At 59.2% G+C, this 23,826-nt stretch overlaps 1 protein-coding gene across 1 annotated transcript in view; it reads right to left on the reverse strand.

The window, feature by feature from the left end:
* LOC119099016 (cyclin-dependent kinase 14) overlaps positions 1-23,826 on the reverse strand; it is a 34,830-nt gene that overhangs the window by 8,843 nt on the left and 2,161 nt on the right. Inside the window, exons 3-4 of the mRNA XM_037222063.1 lie at positions 18,722-18,912; positions 9,556-9,647 (exon numbers count right to left, since the gene is read on the reverse strand). Coding sequence (XP_037077958.1) covers positions 9,556-9,647; positions 18,722-18,912 — 283 coding nt within the window. The remainder of the gene's footprint in view (positions 1-9,555; positions 9,648-18,721; positions 18,913-23,826) is intronic.

Genomic DNA, 23,826 nt, shown 5'->3' on the forward strand with positions numbered 1-23,826 from the left:
AATATTCGCCAGACCCGGGATCGTGCACTGAAATAACAGTTTTCTGGAGGTACCGTAACACTGAAGCCATTTGGCTGCGAATGCGGCGGGCCGCTGACGACGAACATTACAGCTGATTGACACCGGGCCTGAGAGCATGTCTTTGGCCCCGTAGTGTCTCATCACGGCACCGCCGTGGACAAATCGTCCCAAAACGTCCAGCCCGCACGCGCCGCACAAAAGCGGCCCAGACCATTTCAACTGCTGTCCGTCTCGAGAGGGCTCTCAAAAGCCCCACGGCGCGGACCAAAACGGCCGCGTCAGCCCGCTCAATAGAGCGCCGACATTCGGAAGACCGGTCCGGGGTCGCTGCCGATGTCGGCGGTGCCGGCCGGCTCAGCCTGCGCTACCGTCCGCCGCACAAGTCACCAAGATCGCGTATCTGTCGACCTTCACTGCCCGTGCTAAAGGTCAGGGCGGGGTCAGACGCCGGGCCAAAGGTCAGACTGTCATGCAGGTGCCAAAGCAAGTCCGTGGCTTGCCGGTACACAGCTTGACGCAGCGCCGCTGGGAACTGGATGGAGACACGACGCCCGCAGAGAACAAGAGACAAGACGCCCGAGAGAACAAGAGACAAGGAACAGGAGACAAATCTCCCGGAGAGGATAGGGGACAAGACATCCGGAGAGAACGGGAGACAAGACGTTCGGAGAGAACAGGAGACAAGACGACCGGGGTGAACAGGAGACAAGACGTCCGGAGAGAGCAGGAGACAAATCTCCTGGATAGGATAGGAGACAAGACATCCGGAGAGAACAGGAGACAAGACGCTCGGAGAGAACAGGAGACAAAGACGCCCAGAGAGAACAGGACACAATACGCTCGGAGAGAACAGGAGACAAAACTCTCGGACAGGACAAGAGACAAGACATCCAGAGAGAACAGGAGACAAGACGCTCGGAGAGAACAGGAGACAAGACGGCCGGAGAGAACAGGACACCCGATATCCGGACAGATAAGGCACAATAGACGCAGCATCGACTGTCTGAGCACCGTATCTGCATTACCATCTGCATTGCATCAGCACGGAGGGCCGCACACCGGGCCGGCGCCTGTTATTACACCCGATCCCATGAATAGCGTGGGGAAATGAGATGGGATCATATGCCAGGGAAGGCCAACAGGCTAAGAGACATTCATTGGTAAGATTCTCCTGACCCAATCCACCCGCCACCCATCGGTCTGTGTCCATAGCCTCCCGCTACCCATTCCTGATCAGTCGTGCCTCCCCGTTCGCATTTGTCTTCAAACACTTGTGTGCTATATTCTTGATAATTTTGAGAAGTCTATGCCAAACTTCCGCATTTGAGTGTATAACTGCAAAGGTGGTGTAAATAGAGCTATTTGGCACAACCACTAACGTTGAGTAGTTTACCTTGATGTATCTAACCAACATTTCGTAAACGTCTTACCCTTACCGGTAGTTTTCCCGTCTGCACTCCGCCCCAACCTGTTACCCATTCCATGAGTACCCATCGGTTTACGCCGCCCGTGAAATCCCCTCAAACAAGGTCAATGCCCCGCTAAGCCTTCGCTCCATAAGCCATATTCCCTGTTAATCTCAGGGCCGAGTTCAGCCGGGAGTCCATCTGCAGCGTGCTTTGCGCCGCATTATCGGAGGATCCCCCGGGGAAGCGCTGATCTTATCACCTCCCCGGCTGCGTCGGGCTGCGCCGGCCGGGCGGCGCGGCGGCGGCGTGGCCGGAGGCGCGGCAGGCGGCGCGGGCCCGTGCCGGTACGACCTTCAGGAAGGGCATGGGCCGCGGTACGACCTTCAGGACGGGGCATGGGCCACGGTACGACCTTCAGGACGGGGCATGGGCCGCGGTACGACTTTCAGGACGGGGCATGGGCCGCGGTACGACCTTCAGGACGGGGCATGGGCCGCGGTACGACCTTCAGGACGGGCATGGGCCGCGGTACGACCTTCAGGACGGGACATGGGCCGCGGTACGACCTTCAGGACGGGACATGGGCCGCGGTACGACCCTCAGGACGGGACATGGGCCGCGCCCGCGGTACCTGCAGCCCAGCACTCCGTCCTCTCCCACGCAGAGGCTGCGGCGGGGAAGTTGAGCTGGGACGTCACGGCCCGTCCCCGCCAGTAATAAGGCTTGGAGAGGCGACGGCAGCACAGTCTGACCAGGCGTGATGGAGTCACGAAACAGTCCGACTCGGAATCACGGAGTCACGGTGAATCCGATCCCGCGTCACGGAGCCGTGAGACGGTCCGACTCGGGGCCAAGGATACAGTGCACGATCCAACTCGGGGTCACGGAGCCATGAGGCAGTACGACTGTGGGTCATGAGACGGTCCGGCTCGGGGTCATGGACTAACACGACGTCAGCACTTCTCACAGCACCAAGCTGAAGGGATTAGTTTATGAATTACAACACGCATCAATACAGGCTTACTTTATTAACAATGCGAATAAATCATTTTCTGGGACACAAATGAACCAAATAACGTGCGTGAGATTCAAGAAAAATGCAGAATGTGGTGTAGCGGTCTTGAGACGGAAGAGGCATAAGCATTCTTAGTAAGCCTTTTCGACAGGGAGGTTGTTGCTCTCAATGTGTGCCTTTAAATGCACTGAAAATGATCATCAGGTCAAAAACGTCGCATGACATTAGGTCACGAGGCTACAGTTCTTAATTTGAGCACATAAAAACTGGAAAAAGCCAAAGACGCATTGAATCAAGGTGTGCGTATAGATTTGCATGCCATACAAATACATTTTACTCATCTCCTCAAACTCCTCAACCGAACATTGCCAATGCTCTTTCAGCCCTTCTCAAAATATCAAAGCTGAATTCTGGGCATGGAATAGCACCATACCAACGCCTTCATAACATCGCGTTAAAACCTTGACCGAACTATGAAATACGAGGAGCAATTCTGACCTTTTCACATGTCGATTTGCCGTGCATGGCTCAACTTCCGACCTGCCAGCAGCACCACCAGCTACGCGTCATGTGCCGCCTTTCAAATTAGTCTCATAGCCAGCTGAAGCCCGTGTTCTCCGTGAAGTTGCATTCCAGCCAGCTGACACGTCGCGACCGAACTCTTCCGCCAGCGCACCCTTGGCGATTGGTGGGACCAACTTGCGCCTAACTGGAGCTGCGAGCGCCGGCGCGGCGGCCGCCAACTTCGCCGTAACAGCCGCGGAACGGCCGGCCGACGGCCACAGCGACGTCCGAGATCGCATTACCAGCGCCGAGTAACACCCGGCGGGCAGCGGGCAAACAGTCCAGAGGCGTCCCCGGCAGGCGGCGGCCCGACCCCGGGCGTCGTGGGCAGGCGTCGATCGCGTCCAAGATGCGATGGGGTCAATTGACGGACGAGGCTAGCACGAGGATGGCACACACAGCAGAGAAATCCGTGGGAAGAAACACGTGTAAAATTCGCCGCGAGATAGGTGAGAAACAAACCGAAGACAAACGGATCGAGATGGTCTGCAACGAAAAGGAGAACACGACTCACAGGAAGCACGCAACGCCGCGCCACAGCCGACGGACGCTGAAACGCAGCACAGAGGCTGCTGGGAGACGCGCCAGAGTAGCAGGGAGGCCGCTGGGAGACGCGCCAGGGCACAAGGAAGACCGTTGGGAGACGCGCCAGAGCAGAAGGAACGCCACTGGGAGACGCGCCAGGACAGAAGGGAGGCCGCCGGGAGACGCGCCAGAGCAGAAGGAATGCCACTGGGAGACGCGCCAGAGTAGCAGGGAGGCCGCTGGGAGGCGCGCCAGGACAGAAGGGAGGCCGCTGGGAGACGCGCCAGAGCAGAAGGAATGCCACTGGGAGACGCGCCAGGACAGAAGGGAGGCCGCTGGGAGGCGCGCCAGGGCAGTAGGGAGGCCGCTGGGAGGCGCGCCAGGGCAGCAGGGAGGCCGCTGGAAGACGCGCCAGGGACGACAAACTGCTCTCAGGGGAGCCTGACGCCGCCCTGGCCAGACTTCGTCTGAATATCAGCCGGGAGCTGGCCCGGTTCGCCGACGGCGTCATGTCGGAGTCGGCGGAGAACTCAACCCGCAGCGACCCGACGGCGGCGGCGAGAGTTTGGAGATGAAGACGGCGACAGCAGCGAGAGATCGGAGATGAAGACGGCGACAGCAGCGAGAGATCGGAGATGAAGACGACGACCGCAGCGAGAGATCGGAGATGAGGACGACGACGGCGACGAGAGGTCGGAAATGAAGAAGACGGCGGCAGCGATAGATCGGGGATGAGGACGACGACGGCAGCGAGAGATCGGAAATGAGGACAACGACGGCGGTGAGAGATCGGAGATGAAGACGACGACGGCAGCAAGGGATCGGAGATGAAGGCGACGACGGTAGCGATAGATCGGAGACGAGGACGACGATGGCGGGGAGAGATCGGAGATGAAGACGGCGGCGGCGCAGGGAGATCACAGATGAGGACGACGGTGGGGACAACCAGCGCTGAGCACAGTGCCGCCGTTCGGATATGAATCACCACCAGCAGTCCTGGGTAAGGCGTGCAGCGCTCAGCGCAGTGACGCCGTTCGGATATGAATTACCACCAGCAGTCCCGGGTAAGGCGTGCAGCGCTCAGCGCAGTGACGCCGTTCGGATATGAATTACCACCAGCAGTCCCGGGTAAGGCGTGCAGCGCTCAGCGCAGTGACGCCGTTCGGACATGAATTACCACCAGCAGTCCCGGGTAAGGCGTGCGGTGCTCAGCGCAGTGCCGCCGTTCGGATATGAATCACCACCAGCAGTCCCGGGTAAGGCGTGCAGTGCTCAGCGCAGTGACGCCGTTCGGATATGAATCACCACCAGCAGTCCCGGGTAAGGCGTGCAGCGCTCAGCGCAGTGACGCCGTTCGGACATGAATTACCACCAGCAGTCCCGGGTAAGGCGTGCAGCGCTCAGCGCAGTGACGCCGTTCGGATATGAATCACCACCAGCAGTCCCGGGTAAGGCGTGCGGTGCTCAGCGCAGTGCCGCCGTTCGGACATGAATCACCACCAGCAGTCCTGGGTAAGGCGTGCAGCGCTTCTGAGCACGCCGTGCATGCCGCTCAATATCGCCGTGTCTGAAAACAGCCCATTCAGATACGTCTATTCGAACAGCTTTCAACTCGCTACTTGATGCACACGTCCGAAACTGCACAGCGTACGGCGGCGAGCGGCGCCAGCTCGCGCCGGCTCTCGGCGGCGTCGCCGGGAATCGATCGGCCCGGCCCGCCGCGTCGGCCGACCGTGAGGCGCGCCCGGCCCGGCGTCCCAGCTCTGACCCGGCCCGCCTTCGGGGTCAGGCGGCAGCGGCGTGCACCGCCGCCGCCGCCGCCGCCGGTATCGACCAGTGACCTGGCGACGTCCCAGCCGCGTTCCAGCCGGCCACTCCAGCGCAAACAGGCTCGCGCTCGAAACAAATACGGGCTTATGCACTGGACGCAAACAGATCACGTAGCCGGGCGGCCGATCGAGCGCGCCGCCGACCCGAACTGTAACACCAGCTGGTGCACCCGGCCGCGCGGCACCCTCCACCCGCCACCAAACGCGGTGGCATATCCAACGAGGCGATCACCAGAATACGTCCAGGCGGCTGAGAGAGACGGCGTGCAGATGTGCCGTCTGTGGTCCGCGGCTGCAGCGCCGCCTGGCGCAGGATGTGCCGTCTGCAGTCCGTAGCTGCGGCGCCGCCTGGCGCAGGATGTGCCGCCTGTAGTCCGTAGCTGCAGCGCCGCCTGGCGCAGGATGTGCCGTCTGTAGTCCGCAGCTGCAGCGCCACCTGGCGCAGGATGTGCCGTCTGTGGTCCGTAGCTGCAGCGCCGCCTGGCGCAGGATGTGCTGTCTGTCGTTCGTAGCTGCAGCGCCGCCTGGCGCATGATGTGCTGTCTGTGGTCCGTAGCTGCAGCGCCGTCCTGTGCCGTCTGTGGCCCGCAGTTAGGAGCGTCGCCCGGCGCCGCCTTCCCACACCACCACGCGGGCGCCGGTAGTTTAGCCGCCACGGAGTGGATTCTCCTCTTATGTGTGATTCACGACACAGGCCGAGAGGAGGCAGCTGGCTGCTCGCTGTCGCTGGAATGTCCAGTAGCCGGGAGCTATGCTGCTGCTGGACATAGGTGGCACCAGGGACCTACAAGAGGACAGTAATGTGGAGTAGAAAGAGTTGGAGCAAGGCAAGGAAAGGCAAGATAAATTAACAAATCATGGTAAGGCGATATGAGGCAATGGAAGGCAAGATGAGGCGAGGCGAGGCGAGGCGAGGCGAGGCGAGACGGGGCGAGGCGGGGCGAGGCGAGGCGAAGCTAGGCGAGGCGAGGCGAGGCGAGGCGAGGTGAGGCGAGAGAAGTCAAGACCCAGGATGACAGAGGACAGGACAGGACGTGACGTGACGTGACAGAACAGGACAGGACAGGACAGGACAGGACAGGACAGGACAGGACAGGACAGGACAGGACAGGACAGGACAGGACAGGACAGGCCGGACAGGACAGGACAGGCCAGGCTAAAGTGGAGCGGCATCACTCACCGTCACTCACCGCAGCCGATCGTCCCGCGGGTTTTGTCTGCGAGGTCGCGTCCTGCCCCTGCCGGCCCTGGATTAGCGTGCGTCGACCGTCAGAAAGTAGCTGATGTAATGAATGCCTCGCCGTCAGCAACATCAACAGAGGGAACCTGGCGGCAATCGACCCTCCGCCAACGCTCTCGCGGCGGGTAACGGCCGCCCGGCCGGAAAATTATCCACCAGCCCATGTCGGGGCGGCGCGCGGCCGCGGCACCGGCAGAGATGCTCCAGGCGGCCGGCTGGGACCGTGTGGTGGGACGTTCAGGAGCGAGGGGAGGGCGGACGCCTGGCCTCGGACTGACTCAAACGAGCCAACCAACGTTCCCACCGACCCAAGAGTCGCACGGAAAGGAGACAAGGATCAGCTTGTTTATGGACTGAAAGTGTGGGGCCACTCGACGACCCGTAATGGACTTCGTTTTGGGAGAAGTGCCGCTGTGAAAATATGGAATGATGTGACTCATCATCGCCCACCCCGTATCGAAATGAAACAACAGTGTGTTCATCGCTGGAAACACTTGCGGTAATCGCTGCTGAGGGAAACATAAGGAGGCAACTAAACATCCAGGCAACCAAATACAAAAGCTCCTTTCAAAGGATGGTGGTAAACAAGGCAATTTCAAACAATGTCTTGCAAACACGACTTCTTGCCAGCTTTTTAGTAACTGTCCATTCCCACGAGAACGAGATAAGATGAGACATCAAACAACACCAACACCTTAAGCATTCCTCCTTTTTCAATTTCCGCTGAGGATATTGGACGTCACGACTAGCGAGCCCATTCTGCGCCGAAGTCCCACGTCAAGTTCTGCGAACTAACATGGCAAAATGGCACACGGCATACAAATTCAACATTTTCTACCAAATTCGCACCAGCACTGCACCGACACCAGCCAAGGTACGGGGGCGTGCGACGCCACTCGGCTGACGCGTTGCGAACGTGCAGCTGGCATGTCAGGTAAACCAATGTACAGCACAACTGCTCGGAATTCCTTCAGGGTGCGACGAGCGTCTCGGGAGACGCCTGCACGAGCCCGGAGAGTGGCTGCACCAGCCCGCTGTCCCGGCGAGGGTTCGACTACTACACCTGACGTTTCCCTGGAGGACATGGGCGACGGATTCAGGGGTACCTGAGTCAGACAAGCTGATTCTCGACGCGAGTCCGGTGGACCTCTCACAGTGGGATAGACACGAGTTTGCGGAAGTTAACCCGCACGACACATACAGGATGCGCAGCCACCCCCGCAAAAGGCCCTCACGACTCGTGCAGGAACTCGCACGCTGTCCGACGCGCGGGCACTTGGATCAGTCCGGCTTCATACGCCGCGATCTTGTCAACACCCTTCCTCTAGGGCTCGAACGCAGTATGACATAAACGACATCATCAAGAGCCTTCAGAAAATCCACTGGCTTATAATAGCATTTCGAATTCGAGCCGTAACTCGGGTCTCCGGCAATCAGCGCTTCCAGCAAAAACACGGGGCCTGGGAGCGGCTCGTTAGGGCGATATTCAGCCGCTGGCGCCGCCAGCCCGGGGTCCAGTCCGGCTCTGTCCCACCCTCTGGGCCGGCACAGATCCTCTCAAGACGAGAGCGGTCGGTGACGGCACGCGCCCCTCGCCCGCACACCGGACACAATGGTGTGACGGACGGCGGCGCGCGGCTGTCTTCAGCAGGCGCCGGCCGACGCCATTTCTCGAGCGTGGCCGTCTGTTTTTGCCAGCAAAACGACCCGTGATTTAGAGCGGACGATAACGCGACGCGCGCGCGCGCCCGAGCGTTTCCCCGAAGCTGGGTCATTCCGGTCAGGGGGCGTCTCACTGGGAACGCGCCCTGGAGCGGCGCCGCGCCGCCGCAGACGTGGACGGCAACGAGCCGGCCACTTCCCTGAACCGGCCAAGTGGGTCACGCCGCTAGGGACGGAGGCTGGATGGGGGCATACACCACAGACTAACCGGCAGAAAGTGCTCTGGCAGCAGAGGGCCGTCGTCAAGATCGGCGAAGTAGTTCGCTACATGGAAACTGGTGAAGCACATTAGCAGCGATCCATGAGTCACCCGCATTCTCAACAGCAGCGATGCCTCCCGTCCGCCCACCAAAAAACACGCATTTCGCACGCGATGCGCATCGCGATAGTACATTTTAACCACCTTCGAGAAATTAACTAAATTTAATATCTTTATTATGCTTTGACGGTGCCGCAGTGGCATTACCCAGTGGTACTATTTGACATAACTAGCTCTGAGGTTTCACTCGTGTGTTTTTGAAATATGTCCCAAAGGTGGGACACTCCCTCAAAGCGTCGACCGCTAAGTTACCACTCCCAGCGCAGAAAAAGCGCACCTTCCCCAGCCGACATAAACGCTAGGGACATCTGGTTTCCGACTTGCACAGCCAGGCTGCCGCAGCACGACCCGACAGACACCTGCCCCGCGGCGCCAGGCGAGACGACCAGCCAGGGCAGGGCGAGAGCGAGGTCGACGACAAAGCGCCACGCCGGGATGCCGGAGACGCCGCGGCAGCGTCCGGCGCCCTCCGCGCCCGTAACGAGCCCGCCCGCCGGCCCAGTGTGTCGACGTCCGGCAGCGGAGGCACGACACCGCCGACAGGGGCCGATCGGCGCCGCCGTGGACGTGATGAGGCGGCAACACTGGCGCCGTCTCCGCGGCCCGACGGCCCGCCGGCCGCCGAGCGCCGCCGCGCCATCAGGCGCCACCCCGCTGCCGTCCGGGCCGGCCGGCTAATGGGGACGCCGCGCCCCGGCCACGGCCGCGCGCCGCGCGAATAAACGGCCGCCGGCAGATTGGACGGGCGCCCGCTGTGTGCTGACTCCCGGCGCCGGGGGTGGGGCACGGACAGGCGACGGCGGAGGAGGGAGGGAGGCCAACAGACGACTGGGGCTCTCTCTGACTTCTTTAGCGGATTTGGAGCGACGTCTCTCGGGCGAGATGTGGGCCTGTGAACCCGCGCGACTTACTTGCTGTAGCCTTTGAAGACGGTGGCGTAGGAACCCTCGCCCAGCTGGTTGAGTTTCAAGTAGGCCTCCTGCCTGCCGAATGGCGAGTCACCCTGCAACGGAGACGGCGTCAGTCGACTGTCCGCTGGGACTTACGGACATCCCTCGGCAGCCCCCGGCCGAACGTCACCAGCCAGCGGACATCGCGCGCCAACCACAGGCGCCGCTGCCGCCGACAGATTCCGCCCGTCGGCCGCCATCACACACCAGCCACGGACACACTCCCCCAGCCAGCGGCCACCACTTATGACCGCTAGGCAACAGCCCACCAGCCGGCCGCCGCCACACGAGGCCATCACCCCAGCACATCGTCAGCCATCCATCCGCGCAGACACGACACTCCCAATCGCTACAGACAGACCGCAGGTAGGGAGTCGCACTCCTCTGCTCCAGCCAGATCCGAGCCAGTTCCGAGCGTCTCCTCTGCCCCAGTCAAATCAGATCGTCTCCTCTGCCCCAGCCAGATCCGATTATCTCCTCTGCCCCAGCCAGATCCGATCGTCTCCTCTGCTCCAGCCAGATCCGATCGTATCCTCTGCCCCAGCCAGATCCGATTGTCTCCTCTCCCACAGACAGATCCGATCGTCTCCCCTGCCCCAGCCAGATCCGATCGTCTCCTCTGCCCCAGCTAGATCCGATTATCTCCTCTGCTCCAGACAGATCCGATCATCAGCCCGACTGAAGCACGGTGCGCTACAGGATTCCGTCCTCCGGCGGCAGACAGTAATGGCCGTGTTGTCTCGGCAGACAAAACACTATCACGCCGCTGACCCGGGCCACCGCCGGGCTCGGCCCGCCGACCGAGCGCAGCCCGGTCCGAGCTCAGCTGGCCAGGTCACGGACGCGGCACAGCGACACTGCCACCGCCCCCGCCGCCGCTCGCTACAGCCGCGCTGCCGTTCAAAAGTGAAAGAATGCTACGAGAACGGGCTAAACGTTTGTGAAAATTTCTACGGACCGTCTAAATAACCGAAATCAGCATGGGTAGATGAATCAGATGACATAAAAAGCGCAATATGGTCAAAAATGAATATGGGGTTTTATCTTTGGACGGCAGCGCAGTTCGGTAGACAATGCCACAACATGAGTCACAAAATGTCAATCACACAATCAAGGGACACAAAACGGCGTGGCGTCACAGGGTTTTGTTACGCTAGTGCAAAAGCCAGCTGTCCATAATCTGCCGCTCCGCCTCAACGCCACGGCGAACAGCTGTTGCTATGGTTACTTCTTGTGGTGCGCAGAAGTGTGCCAGCGAATCTACCCGGACACCTGTGGCCATAGGGCATGTCTATTTTGCGCGCTCATCCCGCACACGATTGCATTCCAGTCCCGTGACACGCCTCAATTCCAGACGTCGCGGGCGCTGATGCACTTCAGGCGGGCCACGCGCACGCCATTTTAAGCGCACGATATGGGAAGCCCTACTTCTCAGGAGCTCCCGAGGGATGCGCCCGCGGACCGAGCGTGGCGCCGACCCGGCGCTGCCTGCCGGCCGGCCGGCCGGCGCCGACCATCGATGCGGCGGCGTCGCAGGAAAGAAACACGATCAACGGTCGAGGAATTCTGAGTCGGTGGAGGGTGAGGCCACGGCGAAGCAAACAAATACAGCCGTTTGGAGTCTGGCCGACGCCGCGGGAGAAGGCGACACCAGCCCGCAGGCAGCACGTGCAGAGGCGGAGCGCCGCTGACTTGTGCTGACGCAAAGACCGAGGACGCCGGCCTCTGTAGCGCTAACATGGCTTGAAAACTCAGCAGATCCCCATAGGCAGTTAGTCAACATTTATGGGATTAATGACATAGTTGGGGGCCAAACAGAGGATGCTTCTGTTGCCTATCTTAATTCTGGATGAGCCATTGGGAACACTAACATACGAGACTTTCCGGATCTTGAAGACAGACGGAATCTTGTGGTCCCGATATTGCTCCATGACGGAACTGACCGATACGGTGCTTAGTGATTTAATCTCTCCATTACTGAAGCCGAATGTAACAATGCGGACCGCGAGGCGTCTACAATACGGGATGTGATAACGGACCAACACTGGAGAGTCCAGAAAGGAAGTCCTCAGCGTCACCGGTATCATTTCACTGCGGTGCATCTGACAAATGGCAAGGCTCTTGCCCGTTATGCCAATATCCCTTAACGTCAATCTTTCAACATCCATCTTCCCGATTTCTCAGAAATCCAATATTATCTCCCAACAAAGAAGCCATTCCATATCTTGCCCAGAACAGATTTGTCCCCAACGATGCCGTACAGATGTTCCAATCGCTCCCATCGCCCGGCCACATCTGCGATCTGGTCTGAGAGGCCGCTGTCGTTTAGCGTCAGTGGTGCCACTCTCCCGTCAGACACCGCCCCGGCCGCCTCCAGCCGTACCCGGCGCCCAAACCCAGCTAATTGGCAGCACGAGCGGGACAATCGGCGCGCAATCTTGGCCGGTCCCACCAGGGCACCAGCGAGCGCTGCATAATTCATACAATCCGCGATGCATTTAGCCGGCGCAAGGCGCGCGCGGCTGAACGAGCGACAGGGCCAGCCCGGCAGGCTGGGGTCTATCGGACGACCCGTCCCAAAAGGCCGCGAAAATACTCCAGGCAGGTCCGCAGTCGTGCGCGCTGCTATTTTCCAGTAAACTTGGAAGGGAATCCGCAGAACGGAACTAATTCAATGGTGCAACGTCAGCATGCATACGAAGAGGGACAGGAGTTAAATCGTGCTATCAGGTGATCTAAGTCACAAATTTACACCATATCCGATGGTCTTCACCAGCTGCAGCATCAGTCATTTGCTCCGCAAGATTCGCCAAGACACTCTGCACACTAATTGCTGAGCATAAGTATTGACGGAACAGATAGGACAACACAACAAGGACAGGGCAATGGATAGGACAACAAAATAAAGATAGGACAATGGATAGGACAACACGAGGACAGGAGAATAAATAAGTCAGGGCATGACAAGGACAAGACAGGATGACTAAGGACAGGATAATGGATAGGATGATAAAATAAAGGACAGGACAATGGATAGGACAGCAAAACGGGGGTGGGACAATGGAACGGACACCACAAACCACTGACACCGGTTTAGACAAAACCACCGGTCATCGTCAAGAGAAGCTCACGATCAGCCGGGTTTCAGGGTGCTTTCCGCACCATGAAGAAACGTCGGACTGCTCACTTCGCACGACGACACCTCGACCTCGATACATTTCTCACTTCAGAACCGCAATACATAGGTCATATGCCTGGCACGCGTTATTTAACTTCTGTGACCTCCGGTTTGAAGAGCGAGTGACGCAAGAGTGGCCAGCTGACATTTCCGCTGTCCCGAGTCTCTCGTTGTACAAAGGAGCTGCCACCCTGGCGAACCAAGCCAGATCACGCAGATACACAGGTCTGGCACTTTTGAGCAAATGCAGTTCAAGTGCTTTTTCCCTGCTCGGTTCGCTTATCATACCGTACAAAATTACTAACTTCGGCCGTTGCAACTGATGGTTAACGATACCCGGAGCGATGACCAAACTCTCCTTCACAGGCGGAGGACCGGTTAGCAGCAATACTCTCATGACAAAGGTGAACAGCTCAACATGAGCAAGCGACGGCTTTATGCCGACCGTATTATTCCAATTAGGATGTTTTGACAGACTCACGGCAACGCCCGTAACGCGAGGGCTTTATGACATTCCAGGACATGGCGAAGGCCTGATCTGCCTTACTTGGCAAGGCCTGCATACAATGCAGTCACGCGCTTCTCACGATGCGCTCAAGCCTAAGCGGGTGTACCTGCGCTCCATGATACACATCCCAGCGCACATACTACACCAGAGCATGCACTTACACACACACACACATCACTGGCGCATACTGCACCAGAGCATGCAGTTACACACACACACATCACTGGCGCATACCGCACCAGAGCATGCAGTTACACACACACACATCACTGGCGCATACTGCACCAGAGCATGCAGTCACACACACACACACACACATCACTGGCGCATACCGCACCAGAGCATGTAGTTACACACACATCACTGGCGCATACTGTACCAGAGCATGCGCTTAAACACACACACACACATCACTGGCGCATACTGCACCAGAGCATGCACTTATACACACACATTACTGGCGCATATTGCACCAGAGCATGTCGTTACACACACACATCACTGGTGCATACTGCACCAGAGCATGCCGTTACACACACACATCACCGGCATATGCTGCACTAGAGCATGCAGTCAGGTTTCATTTACGTTTAATCAGCAAGGAAGATTTGGATGAAAAGCAGCAGACCAGCCCCTCCACCGAGTTCCTGAAATGCCACATCAAAAACCGAGTGCACACTGCTTAAAGCGTTTGGCCACGCATAACTGGAACATCGTAACTCTGGTATACAACAGCGTTGCTTACGAGCGCCTGGGGTCATACTAAAATGCAAGATATTTCAAAGTCCGGTGTCTCCAACGTGATTTTTTTATTGCTTGTCAGTTTCCCGAACGCCGGATGCAAATATGATCACATCTTAACAAATTCGATACATGCTGGCGAACATGCCCCAATCACGTGTGCCGTTTAGGGGAAGGAGAGTGGGGCACCACCACCCACTCGTGTAACGGCAGGGCACTGACTTACAAATATTCATACATTTTCTCACTGACAGAACATAAAATCTGTTGTATGTATGGGCAGCGCAATTGGGGGGGGGGGGGGAAGGACGCCTCCTTCTCATTAATCTTAAAATTTATTCGTGTGCCTATGGGGCTGCGCGGGAAGAATGTATAACACTGCTTCCCATTTTCATCAACCATTTCGCCGTTTAGCCGGTGGCATCGTTGTGAACAAGTGTGCTTTTGACAGTGCAACAGCCGCAAAGTGACGTGAAACATGAACAGATATTGCCTTCTGTCTATTTCCGTTGCTATTTCCATCAGAGCAGCCAGAGCAGCATCAGAGCAGCCAGAGCAGCAGCAGCATCCACCAGCAGAGCATTTCCCGCGCGGCGAGTCCAACAAAAAGCCCCGTTCACGAGCTGTTTGGTCGAATGACCCGCCGTGAGTGAGTCAGAGCGCCCCCGCCGGCAGCCAGTTGCACGCGGAGAGGTTCGATGGTCCGCAAGCCAGCCGCTGCTGGCGGCATGGAGGCTGGAGAGGCCTGATGCCAGACAGCACGGATAACACATCGAAGGCTGTTGTAGCGCCACCTATGCATAGGAGGCTTTCTCCGTCTGTCGTTTGGCATCAGCTGTCGTTCACATTCAGTTGCTCATTCCCCAACTAGTAGTGTAATTGGGGTTTTACGACGCATTGAGCTGCTAAGGCTATATGGCGTCGCCTGCCTCTCAACCTGCCAGTAAGGGCCGGCACCGCGGGGAATCGAACCCCGCACGTCTGCTTTCCCAAACCCAACTAGCAGAACAACTGTTGAACTAGCAGAGCACTACGTATCTTGCAAAACTGCTACTGAATGTCAAGGGAACAAGAGAACGAAAACGTCTCAATGACCTCAAACTGATAAATGCCACGCCATGTTCGATGGAACACTACAGGAAATGTCCGTTAACAAAATGGCTATAAAATCTAATTTACGAGAAAAAATCGTCAAGAATCCAATCAAAGGTAAAAATGGTCCACCTGTTGCCACTGTGTACTATGAAACTAACTTTTGAGGAATCCGATTAATTTCCTTGCGGCTTAACCGGTTGGGACCGTTTAGTGGCAAACGGCGTATTTATGCAGTCGGCTTTTTAATGGCACCATTTAACAACAATTATTGCCATCTTCCACCCAATAAAGAGAACAAATGGAGCGCAATCCCATACTGCCGGCAGTTTCCTGGCGTCTGTGTGAGCCGCGCGTCTCGGCCGGCTCGAGCTCCGCCGCCGGTCAGTTGGGGGCTCCAGCCAGCGGCGGTCGGCGGTCGGAAGCCGCAGCGGCCCGTCGACTCCGTCTCAGCGGCGGACGCTCCTGTCGCGGCACCGACGCGCACCCTCGGCCCGGGACGTCAGCTGATCGCCACGCCAGGACCCCAGCAGCGGGACGCCAGCGGTCGGCGCGCCGAACTCCGCGTGCTGACGTCGACGTGTGACGGGGTCAATCCCGCAGGGCAGACGATCGCGCCCCCACTGCCGCACCGAGCACCCCGCCGCGTTATTACAGGCGTTTCGCGCGGCATTAATCTGGGTAATAGGCTGGCAACGACGCGGCGTCTGGCAGTCCGCCCCGGTCAGGCCGGGTCAGTGGCCTCTGACCTATGACGGTGACCGCAGCGCTCCTGGCTGACCTCTCACGTCAACCCACGCTTTTCTGGGCCACCACATAAGGCAGGGATACTGGGGAGTAAATGCTAACGGCTCCGGGAGATTTAGTCAGTCATCAGCCATTTATAAACACATGAGGTGGCTGGTCGTGAGGGCAAACCCGCAGCCAGCACTGGCGTCAGTCAGGCATGATAGCACCCATGGATCGGGCGGCAGCTACCCGCGTTATTTACGACCACTTTTGGGCTACAGCGACCGCGCAATAAAACGCCTCCCAACGCGCCGGCAGCCATCAACCTTGATCAGTTTGCCTCCAACCAGCGGCCGCAAACGGACTAGCCGCTCGGCTCTCCATCTGCCCTTGGCCGCGGCCGGCCGGCGCCGCCGTAACTCGCGCCGCGCCGGCCGCGCGGAGGCCGGCCGACTGCAGATGAACGGCCGACGGAGCCCCGACGGGACGCGTCTGACCCGAGGCCGGCCCGGGCGCGCCAGACGTCTGGGCCGACTCCCCGGGGGGCGGCGGCGCCGGCCGCGGCTCTGGAGCGGCCTCCGGCGCGGCCAGCCCACCCCCGAGCGCTCAGAGGGGGCGCCCCCGCGGCTGGCTCTGCGCCAATCTCACAGTCTCGCCAGCCGCCGGAGCCTCCCCAGCGGAGTGCGTTCGGCGCGGGGCACGCAAGCGTCGTGTCGAGGCCGGGCAGGTGGTCGGCACGAGAGGCGGCCGCGGCTCTGAGCGCGCCGACCGACGTCCGACGTCCGGCCACGGACTGGGTGACGCCCAGTCGGACCGGCCTGCTTGCTCTACACCGACCTCAGAGCTAGCGGCCGCTAGGACAGGACCTATCAGAGCTCGCGAAACCAGCCCGGGAAGGCAGCAGACCGCACGCGAGTAGCGCGAGCGGAGGCGTGGACTGCTGCACCACACGTCCACTCTTCCGCTTCGCCGGCGCCCTCAGGCGACACCAGCGCGAATCCCACCCTTCGACGAATGCAAATGCCCTTATCCCGCGTGTCATAACTGGGGGCGTATCCATCACCGGCCCATATGAAATGCATGCATTTTGCCGGGCTACGCACGTGGTAAATGAGATTCTCCGTCAGCGCTGAGCCGGGGAAGCGGACCAAAGTGGTGTAACAGCCGCCGCGGCCTCCATCGGGCCCCTGACGGGCGGCGCTCACTTCCACGCCCCGCCATGGAGCCGTCTCAATGGGCCGCCGCCTCAGAAAGCTGCGAAGCTGCACCGCTAGGCAAAACAGGAGTGCATGGAACACCCGGTGTCAGCAGTAAGCGCGGAGCGTGACGACCAGCCATTGGCCATGTGGTTTCAGCTCGCTAATGGAAGACTCGCCCATCCGGCATTCGTTTGCGTGGGGCTCATTCTCCGCACGCTTATGGTCCCGCAGGCACCAACAAGTGTTGAAGTCACAGAAGGGCGACAGTGGTCTCCACCTTGTAGATCACCACCAGCAACAACTACGGTGCTGATTGACGCGGCTGACACGCAGCCGTACCGCACCGGCACCACGCTCCCGTGGCCGGGGCTCAGCGCGTGCCGCGGCGGAGAGCGCTGGCTGCCGGCCATTTCGCGGGAGGCTGCCAGCCGATGCCGGTCCCATTATCGCGCGTGCGCAGCGCTCGACACTCCCCCGCCCCCGCCACACGTATTTCAGAGCGGTAAGCCCCAGTGACTCCGGCAGCTGAGTCGAGTTGACAGCTCGATGTTTTGACTGCGCTCGAGGCAAGCACCGCCGACCGGCAGCAACCACCCGCGCGCTCGGAACGAGGCGCTCGACGGGCGCAATTCAGTCTGCCGGCCGCCGACCACCTCCACTGGCGGCCGAACGGAGCGTAGAGCGGGGACTGATCTCCGGCACTCACTGCGGCGCTCGGCCGAAATCAGTCACTGAAGGTGCGCCCAGAACGGCCTTTTTGCACCTACAAACAAAATCGGAGCGACTGGAATAGCATGATCATTGTTCGTAAGGCCGGAGACATGACTGACTGCCACGACGCATGCCGCAATACGCGTGGTGAGTCCCGCCAGCTTCGTTAAATGTCATTGATATGAGAACCATCTCAGCAATCAGGTCCTCCGGGAACAAATAAAGTCAGTGAGCCCCACTGCTATTGTGTCATCGAACGTGTAAAACCGGAACCTTTATGGAATATAAACTGAGCCATTTTGTGTGTCATTCATAAAACTTCGTCCTGCAGTAATTCAAATGTGCCAAAATAACCTTCTGATGAGCTGAAACATCCACGGATAGCAGAGCGCAGCTCCGTAATTAGTTGACTGTCAAAGCAGACGCTTACTTCAAACAAACTCGCGCAAGTTCATTTGTAACGGCACGAACAACACGTCAGGTGCGGTAAGGCACAGCGAAACACACTGGATGAGGGCGCGCCTACGGTACCAGCGCCCACAGACTAACCGGTACATTCAGAACCGGGCATGCATGTAGCGGCGGCATCTTGACATGGACATCTTGATCGCATATGTCATATATATATATATATATATATATATATATATATATATATATATATATATGTGCCACAAGTAGACATAGATGGCAGACTCCGTGCGTTTTTTTTTTAGGACGCGGCACATCAATGCGGAGTTGACCAGAAATTACGCTTGTTGTCCATTGGGTTGTGCGGGCGTATCGATTGCTCGGGTCACCTTGCGCTCATCTAAAGCAACTGCATATCTGCGCCAGCTGATGGTGTTTCACAACGACACGCGGCTGAACGTCCACAGCGCGCACGGAGCACATCTGCTGCCAGCCGCCGGCGCGGCCGGCGCCGGACCCGCACAGCCCCGGCGCGGCCGGCGCCGGACCCGCACGTACCCCGAAGGCCGAGTAGCGTTTGGAGGCGCGGCTGTCCTTGCAGAGGTAGAGCTCGGACTTGGGTCGCGGCGGCCGCTTGGGCCGCATCACCACCTTGGCCTCCTCGCGCACGTCATCGTCTAGCAGCTTGCTGTCGGACGAGATGGAGAGCTGGCGGCTGACCACGTCGTGGTCCACCAGCCGCTCCCAGCCTGCGGCACAGGGAGAGGCGCAGCGTCAGTCGGAGACAGGCGGACAGACTCGGCGTCAGTCGGAGACAGGCGGACAGACGCGGCGTCAGTCGGAGACATATGGACAGACGTGGCATCAGTCGGAGACAGGCAGACAGATGCGGCGTCAGTCGGAGACAGGCGGACAGACGCGGCGTTAGCGGAGGCAGGTGGACAGACGCGGCGTCAGTCGGAGACAGGCGGACAGTCGCGGCGTCAGTCGGAGACAGGCGGACAGACACGGCGTCAGTCGGAGACAGGCGGACAGACGCGGCGTTAGCGGAGATAGGCGGACAGACGCGGCGTCAGCGGAGACAGGCGGACAGACGCGGCGTCAGTCGGAGACAAATGGACAGACGCGGCGTCAGTCGGAGCGCAGGGAGCCGGGGCGCACATGAGCAGACGAACACCGGGGGGGGGGGGGGGGGCAAGTTTCACCCAGCGTCACTGCCGACGTTCGTGAACAGGCAACACCGGGAGGCGTATCCGCCAGACAATATCAGAAGTAATAATTAACAATACTAGAAGTAATCATCAACAATATCAGATAAACCCAGACAGGTAATCCCAAACAATATCAGAAGCAATCATAGGCGTCGTCATGTGGCCAAAGTAGACCACACAGCATCCATGGATGAAGTAGTCACTTTGATCCCACGCTCATGCGGCAAATTCCTCTTCACGTTTAAATGTGACCGACGTTAGTGCGTTTGAGGTTGTGAGGTCGCTTTGAGTCGCCCGGAGGTCTCAAAATTTACGGAGCCGATCATGTTATGCATGCTGTTCTTGGGCCGAACTGGCTACGGGGGGGGGGGGGGGGGAGGCGAGCACGTACCATCTGGGATGAAATAAAGCCTCTCAAAATGTTACCAATGGCGGACCCAGAGGAAAAAGTAGAATGAGACAGATATTGTGACGTCGCATGTTTAGCAGACCTAGAACATAAGCTCCCTAAAACACTGGATTCAGCCACAGGTGCCAAGTATTAGATACACATGTGCCCTTTTTGTTCCAATGACGAATACAGGAATCTACTACTCTGAATATCTTGCCTACGGGAGAGAAATGAAAACATTGACAAAAGAGCACATCGACTGATTATCTGATGCATAAGATCGAAATAATTGTAAGAACACGTCATTGCGCTACTCTAGCAGCAACGGAATTAGAAAGCTTGATGCGGGGTTCCATTTGATAGGCACGCAGTCTCCCGTCAAACATTTTCTGCCGATGTACACTAGTTTCCCGAGTACAATGCTTGGTACCTCTCAGGTTGCGTGATTTCATCCCGTCACGTTTTGTTACACATGTGCCAACAAGCTTTGTTATGATGGCATGTTATCACAGCAGAGCCTCAAATGGCCGTCAGATTTCGGTCCTGCCGGCAAAACTCCCAAAAACCCTTCCATGCCATAATCATATTGCCATCGGTTCATCTCAAACGAAATGCCCGTTGAGGCTTCATCAAATAATTACCCGGCACTGTCCCTGTGCAGACAGCTTAGCTTTTTGTGTATGTGTCACTTGCACACATTTATTTACTGGAAGCTTCGGTGACACCTGTTCAAAAATCCATTTTTCCAACAACTCGCTTAGCTTGCTTCATCTTGACAGCAAAGCATTCAGCCTTCTCTCCTCCGTGCCCCTGGCGGCTCACGCACATCACCCATCACCTAAATGTAATCAGCGTTGATGGAGCAGACCATGGCATGGCTCGGTACGGCCAAACATCGGCCGGGCATAGTCCACAGCCGCGAACGTCACATCAACCTGTGGGGAGCCCGTGATTCGTCCGGTTCACCCGTGAGGAGCCCCCGTGAGGAGCCCGTAATTCGTCCAGTTCACCCGTGAGAAGCCCGTGATTCGTCCAGTTCACCTGTGAGGAGCCCGTGATTCGTCCGGTCCACCCGTGAGGAGCCCGTGTTTCGTCCTGTTCACCCGTGAGGAGCCCGTGATTCATCCGGTTCAGCCGTGAGGAGCCCGTGATTCGTCCGGTTCACGCATGAGAAGCCCGTGATTCGTCCGGCTCACCCGTAAGGAGCCCGCGATTTGTCCGGTTCACCCGTGAGGAGCCCATGATTTGTCCGGTTCACCCGTGGGGAGCCCGTGATTTGTCCGGTTCACCCATGAGGAGCCCGTGATTCGTCCGGTTCACCCGTGGGAAGCCCATGATTCGTCCGGTTCACCCGTGAGGAGCCCGTGATTCGTCCGGTTCACCCATGAGGAGCCCGTGATTTGTGCCGGCATCACTCCCAAAAACCCTCCCAAGGATTCGCCCATGAAGGACATCGGAAGCCCAAATTAGGATAGTTGATGAAAAATATATATTCACTAAGTCATCCCCAGTCCCTAACACATCGAACTGCGGCTACAAAAAGAACTGGACGGAGGAGAACAACGCGACTCCGCCGGAACACAGGCTTGTGTGCCAGTTTGCCTTTCCTTCGCGTTGACCCACGACAATGAACACAGCTTTGGACACGTTGATGCTGGTCTCTGAGTGGATTTCACGCCCACGAAAATCCCCCGGCGTCCTGCTCGGGCACTCTGCCGCACCAAGTTCCTAATGCTCCAACTTTACCGGCCTGTCTGGCAGTCTGACGCGATTGATGCTAAGTACTGCTGCTCCGCTATTCTCTGACGCTCATTCGGCGCAGAACAGGCCACTGGCCAGAGGGACGCCTCATCGCGGGCCCGCTGCTGTCAGACAGCAGCGGGCCGGCAGGCGGCGTACAGCAGGCCCACGATGAGCGGGGGGACCTCGGTGCAAAGCAGGCCCCCGATGAGGGGGGGACCTCGGCGCACAGTAAGTCCCCGATGAGCGAAAAACATTGACACACAGTAGGTCCCCGATGAGCGGGGGAGCCTCAGCGCAAAGCAGGCCCCCAGTGAGCGGGGGACCTCGGCGCACAGTAGGCACACGAAGAGCGGCGGGACCCCATCGTCCGGTGGCCGCCGCCGCCGCTGCCGTCCGACCCTCGTCCGCACCAGTCTGCCCACCGGCCGACAGCGTCGACGAATCGACGTCGAGCGCCGCGCTCCGTGAATTATCCACTGGGGCGGCGGTCGGGCGTCGCGGCCGGCGCCGCCACCGACTCCCAGCGCGGAGCCGGCCGGCCGGCCACGCGGCCCAGGGCACGCGCCGGCCGGCGGCGCCGTCAGCGCCCCGGGCCGGCTGACGCCGATGCGGGGCGGCGGCGCTGGTGCGTGCGCCGGCGCGTGCAACGGCTCAGGAGACATGAGACAGCGCCGGCACGGAGTGGTGCCAGGACCATCGACCCGGCCTGACTCACGCCTGACGGACGAGCCACCGGAGTGCTCGGTTCCACTCGTCGCCCTCAACATATTTGTGACACGTAACCACGCACGCAAACAAGCGCGAAGCAGCGCCGAAGGCGGCGCATTTTTCAGCTTTTCCTGTCGTACATACCGGAACACGTACCGGAACAGCAGAAACATTGATGTAACACACATAATATTACTGAATTGCCAGATCCCAGACCGGACGGGCGCCGAAATTGCCTGATCTGTATCATGTGGTTGGGTCCGAATTTCAGACCCATGATGAGAGCTGGTAGCAAGGGCGTCGCACCATTTCTAGCCCAGTTCCATTTAATTGGGCGGTCTAGGTCGTTGAATATCTGGCCCAAATCAGGCCATCATCATCCCTCCCCATCGATCGTCAGTAGCGCCGTCGGCCCCAGCATGCCAGCCATCGCCGACAGTATTATCAAAAGCCACGTAATAAATAGCACGAGAGTGCGTGGCAGACAGTCTCTGCGTCGCCAGTAACTTCGGCTAATCCCCGCTCATCCATTCCGGGCGTGGATCCGCCAGCTGGCGGTCGGTGCTCCTCTATCTCTGCGGCACCAGTGGCGCCCGGCCGGCGCCTGCCGCTGACCCAGTTCGCCGCCGCTGCGTCGCGCGCGCCGCGGCGCCGCGGTCGTCAGCAGCGCGCCACGCCCGGCCGTCGCCGCGCCTGGCAGCACGACACCGGCGGAAGTACTGAGATACGCACGCGGTGGGAATGCCGCCAAGCGACGCGTGCCGGTCCGGTTCGCGTGACAGCGGGAGCTGAGGGGGCATCGTCCGCTGCCGCGAGCACGGCGCGGCACTGATGGAACAGGAGCCTGTCCGGCTTCAATAGCGACACGGAGCCCGTCCAGCTCCGACAGCGACACGGAGCCTGTCCGACTCTGACAGCGACCCGGAGCCCGTCCAGCTCCGACAGCGACCCAGGGCCCGTCCAGCTACGACAGCGACCCGGAGCCCGTCCAGCTCCGACAGCGACCCAGGGCCCGTCCAGCTCCGACAGCGACCCGGAGCCCGTCCAGCTCCGACAGCGACACGGAGCCTGTCCGGCTCCGACAGCGACCAGGAGACCGTCTGGCTCCGACAGCGACACGGAGCCTGTCCGGCTGCAACAGCGACCCGGAGCCCGTCTGGCTCCGACAGCGACACTGAGCCTGTCCGGCTCCGACAGCGACCCGGGCATGGGTTCTCAAGTGCTGGCGGAGTTACAGAGACGGCGAGCAGGCATCGGACGAGCAGTGCCAATGTGGAAATCCCGCACTGACATTTCAGGCCGGCCTCAAAAACGCGGAGCTCCACGCGCCAAAACGGCACGGCAGCCGAAACGTGGACGTGGCGTCTGAATTCCGGCCAGAGGCGGACAGCGTCGACAAACGGACAGCGCGCCGACCACTGACATCGTGAGGCCATAAAACTATGCCAAAGAAGCGGCTGCAAACGAGACCCAGACAAACTGCCAGAGACAGCGCGAGCGCGCGGACAGAGAGCAGACGGCGGCGGCAGCGGGGCGGCCCGAGCCCGGTCCGTTCCATTGATCGCCGCCGGCATCAGTCACACGCCCGTCCTCGGGCTTGATACATGGAC

This window comes from Pollicipes pollicipes, unplaced genomic scaffold (genome assembly GCF_011947565.3).
Source record: "Pollicipes pollicipes isolate AB1234 unplaced genomic scaffold, Ppol_2.1 Scaffold_4740;HRSCAF=5597_pilon_pilon_pilon, whole genome shotgun sequence".
In the NCBI taxonomy this organism is placed as follows: Eukaryota; Metazoa; Arthropoda; class Thecostraca; order Pollicipedomorpha; family Pollicipedidae; genus Pollicipes; species Pollicipes pollicipes.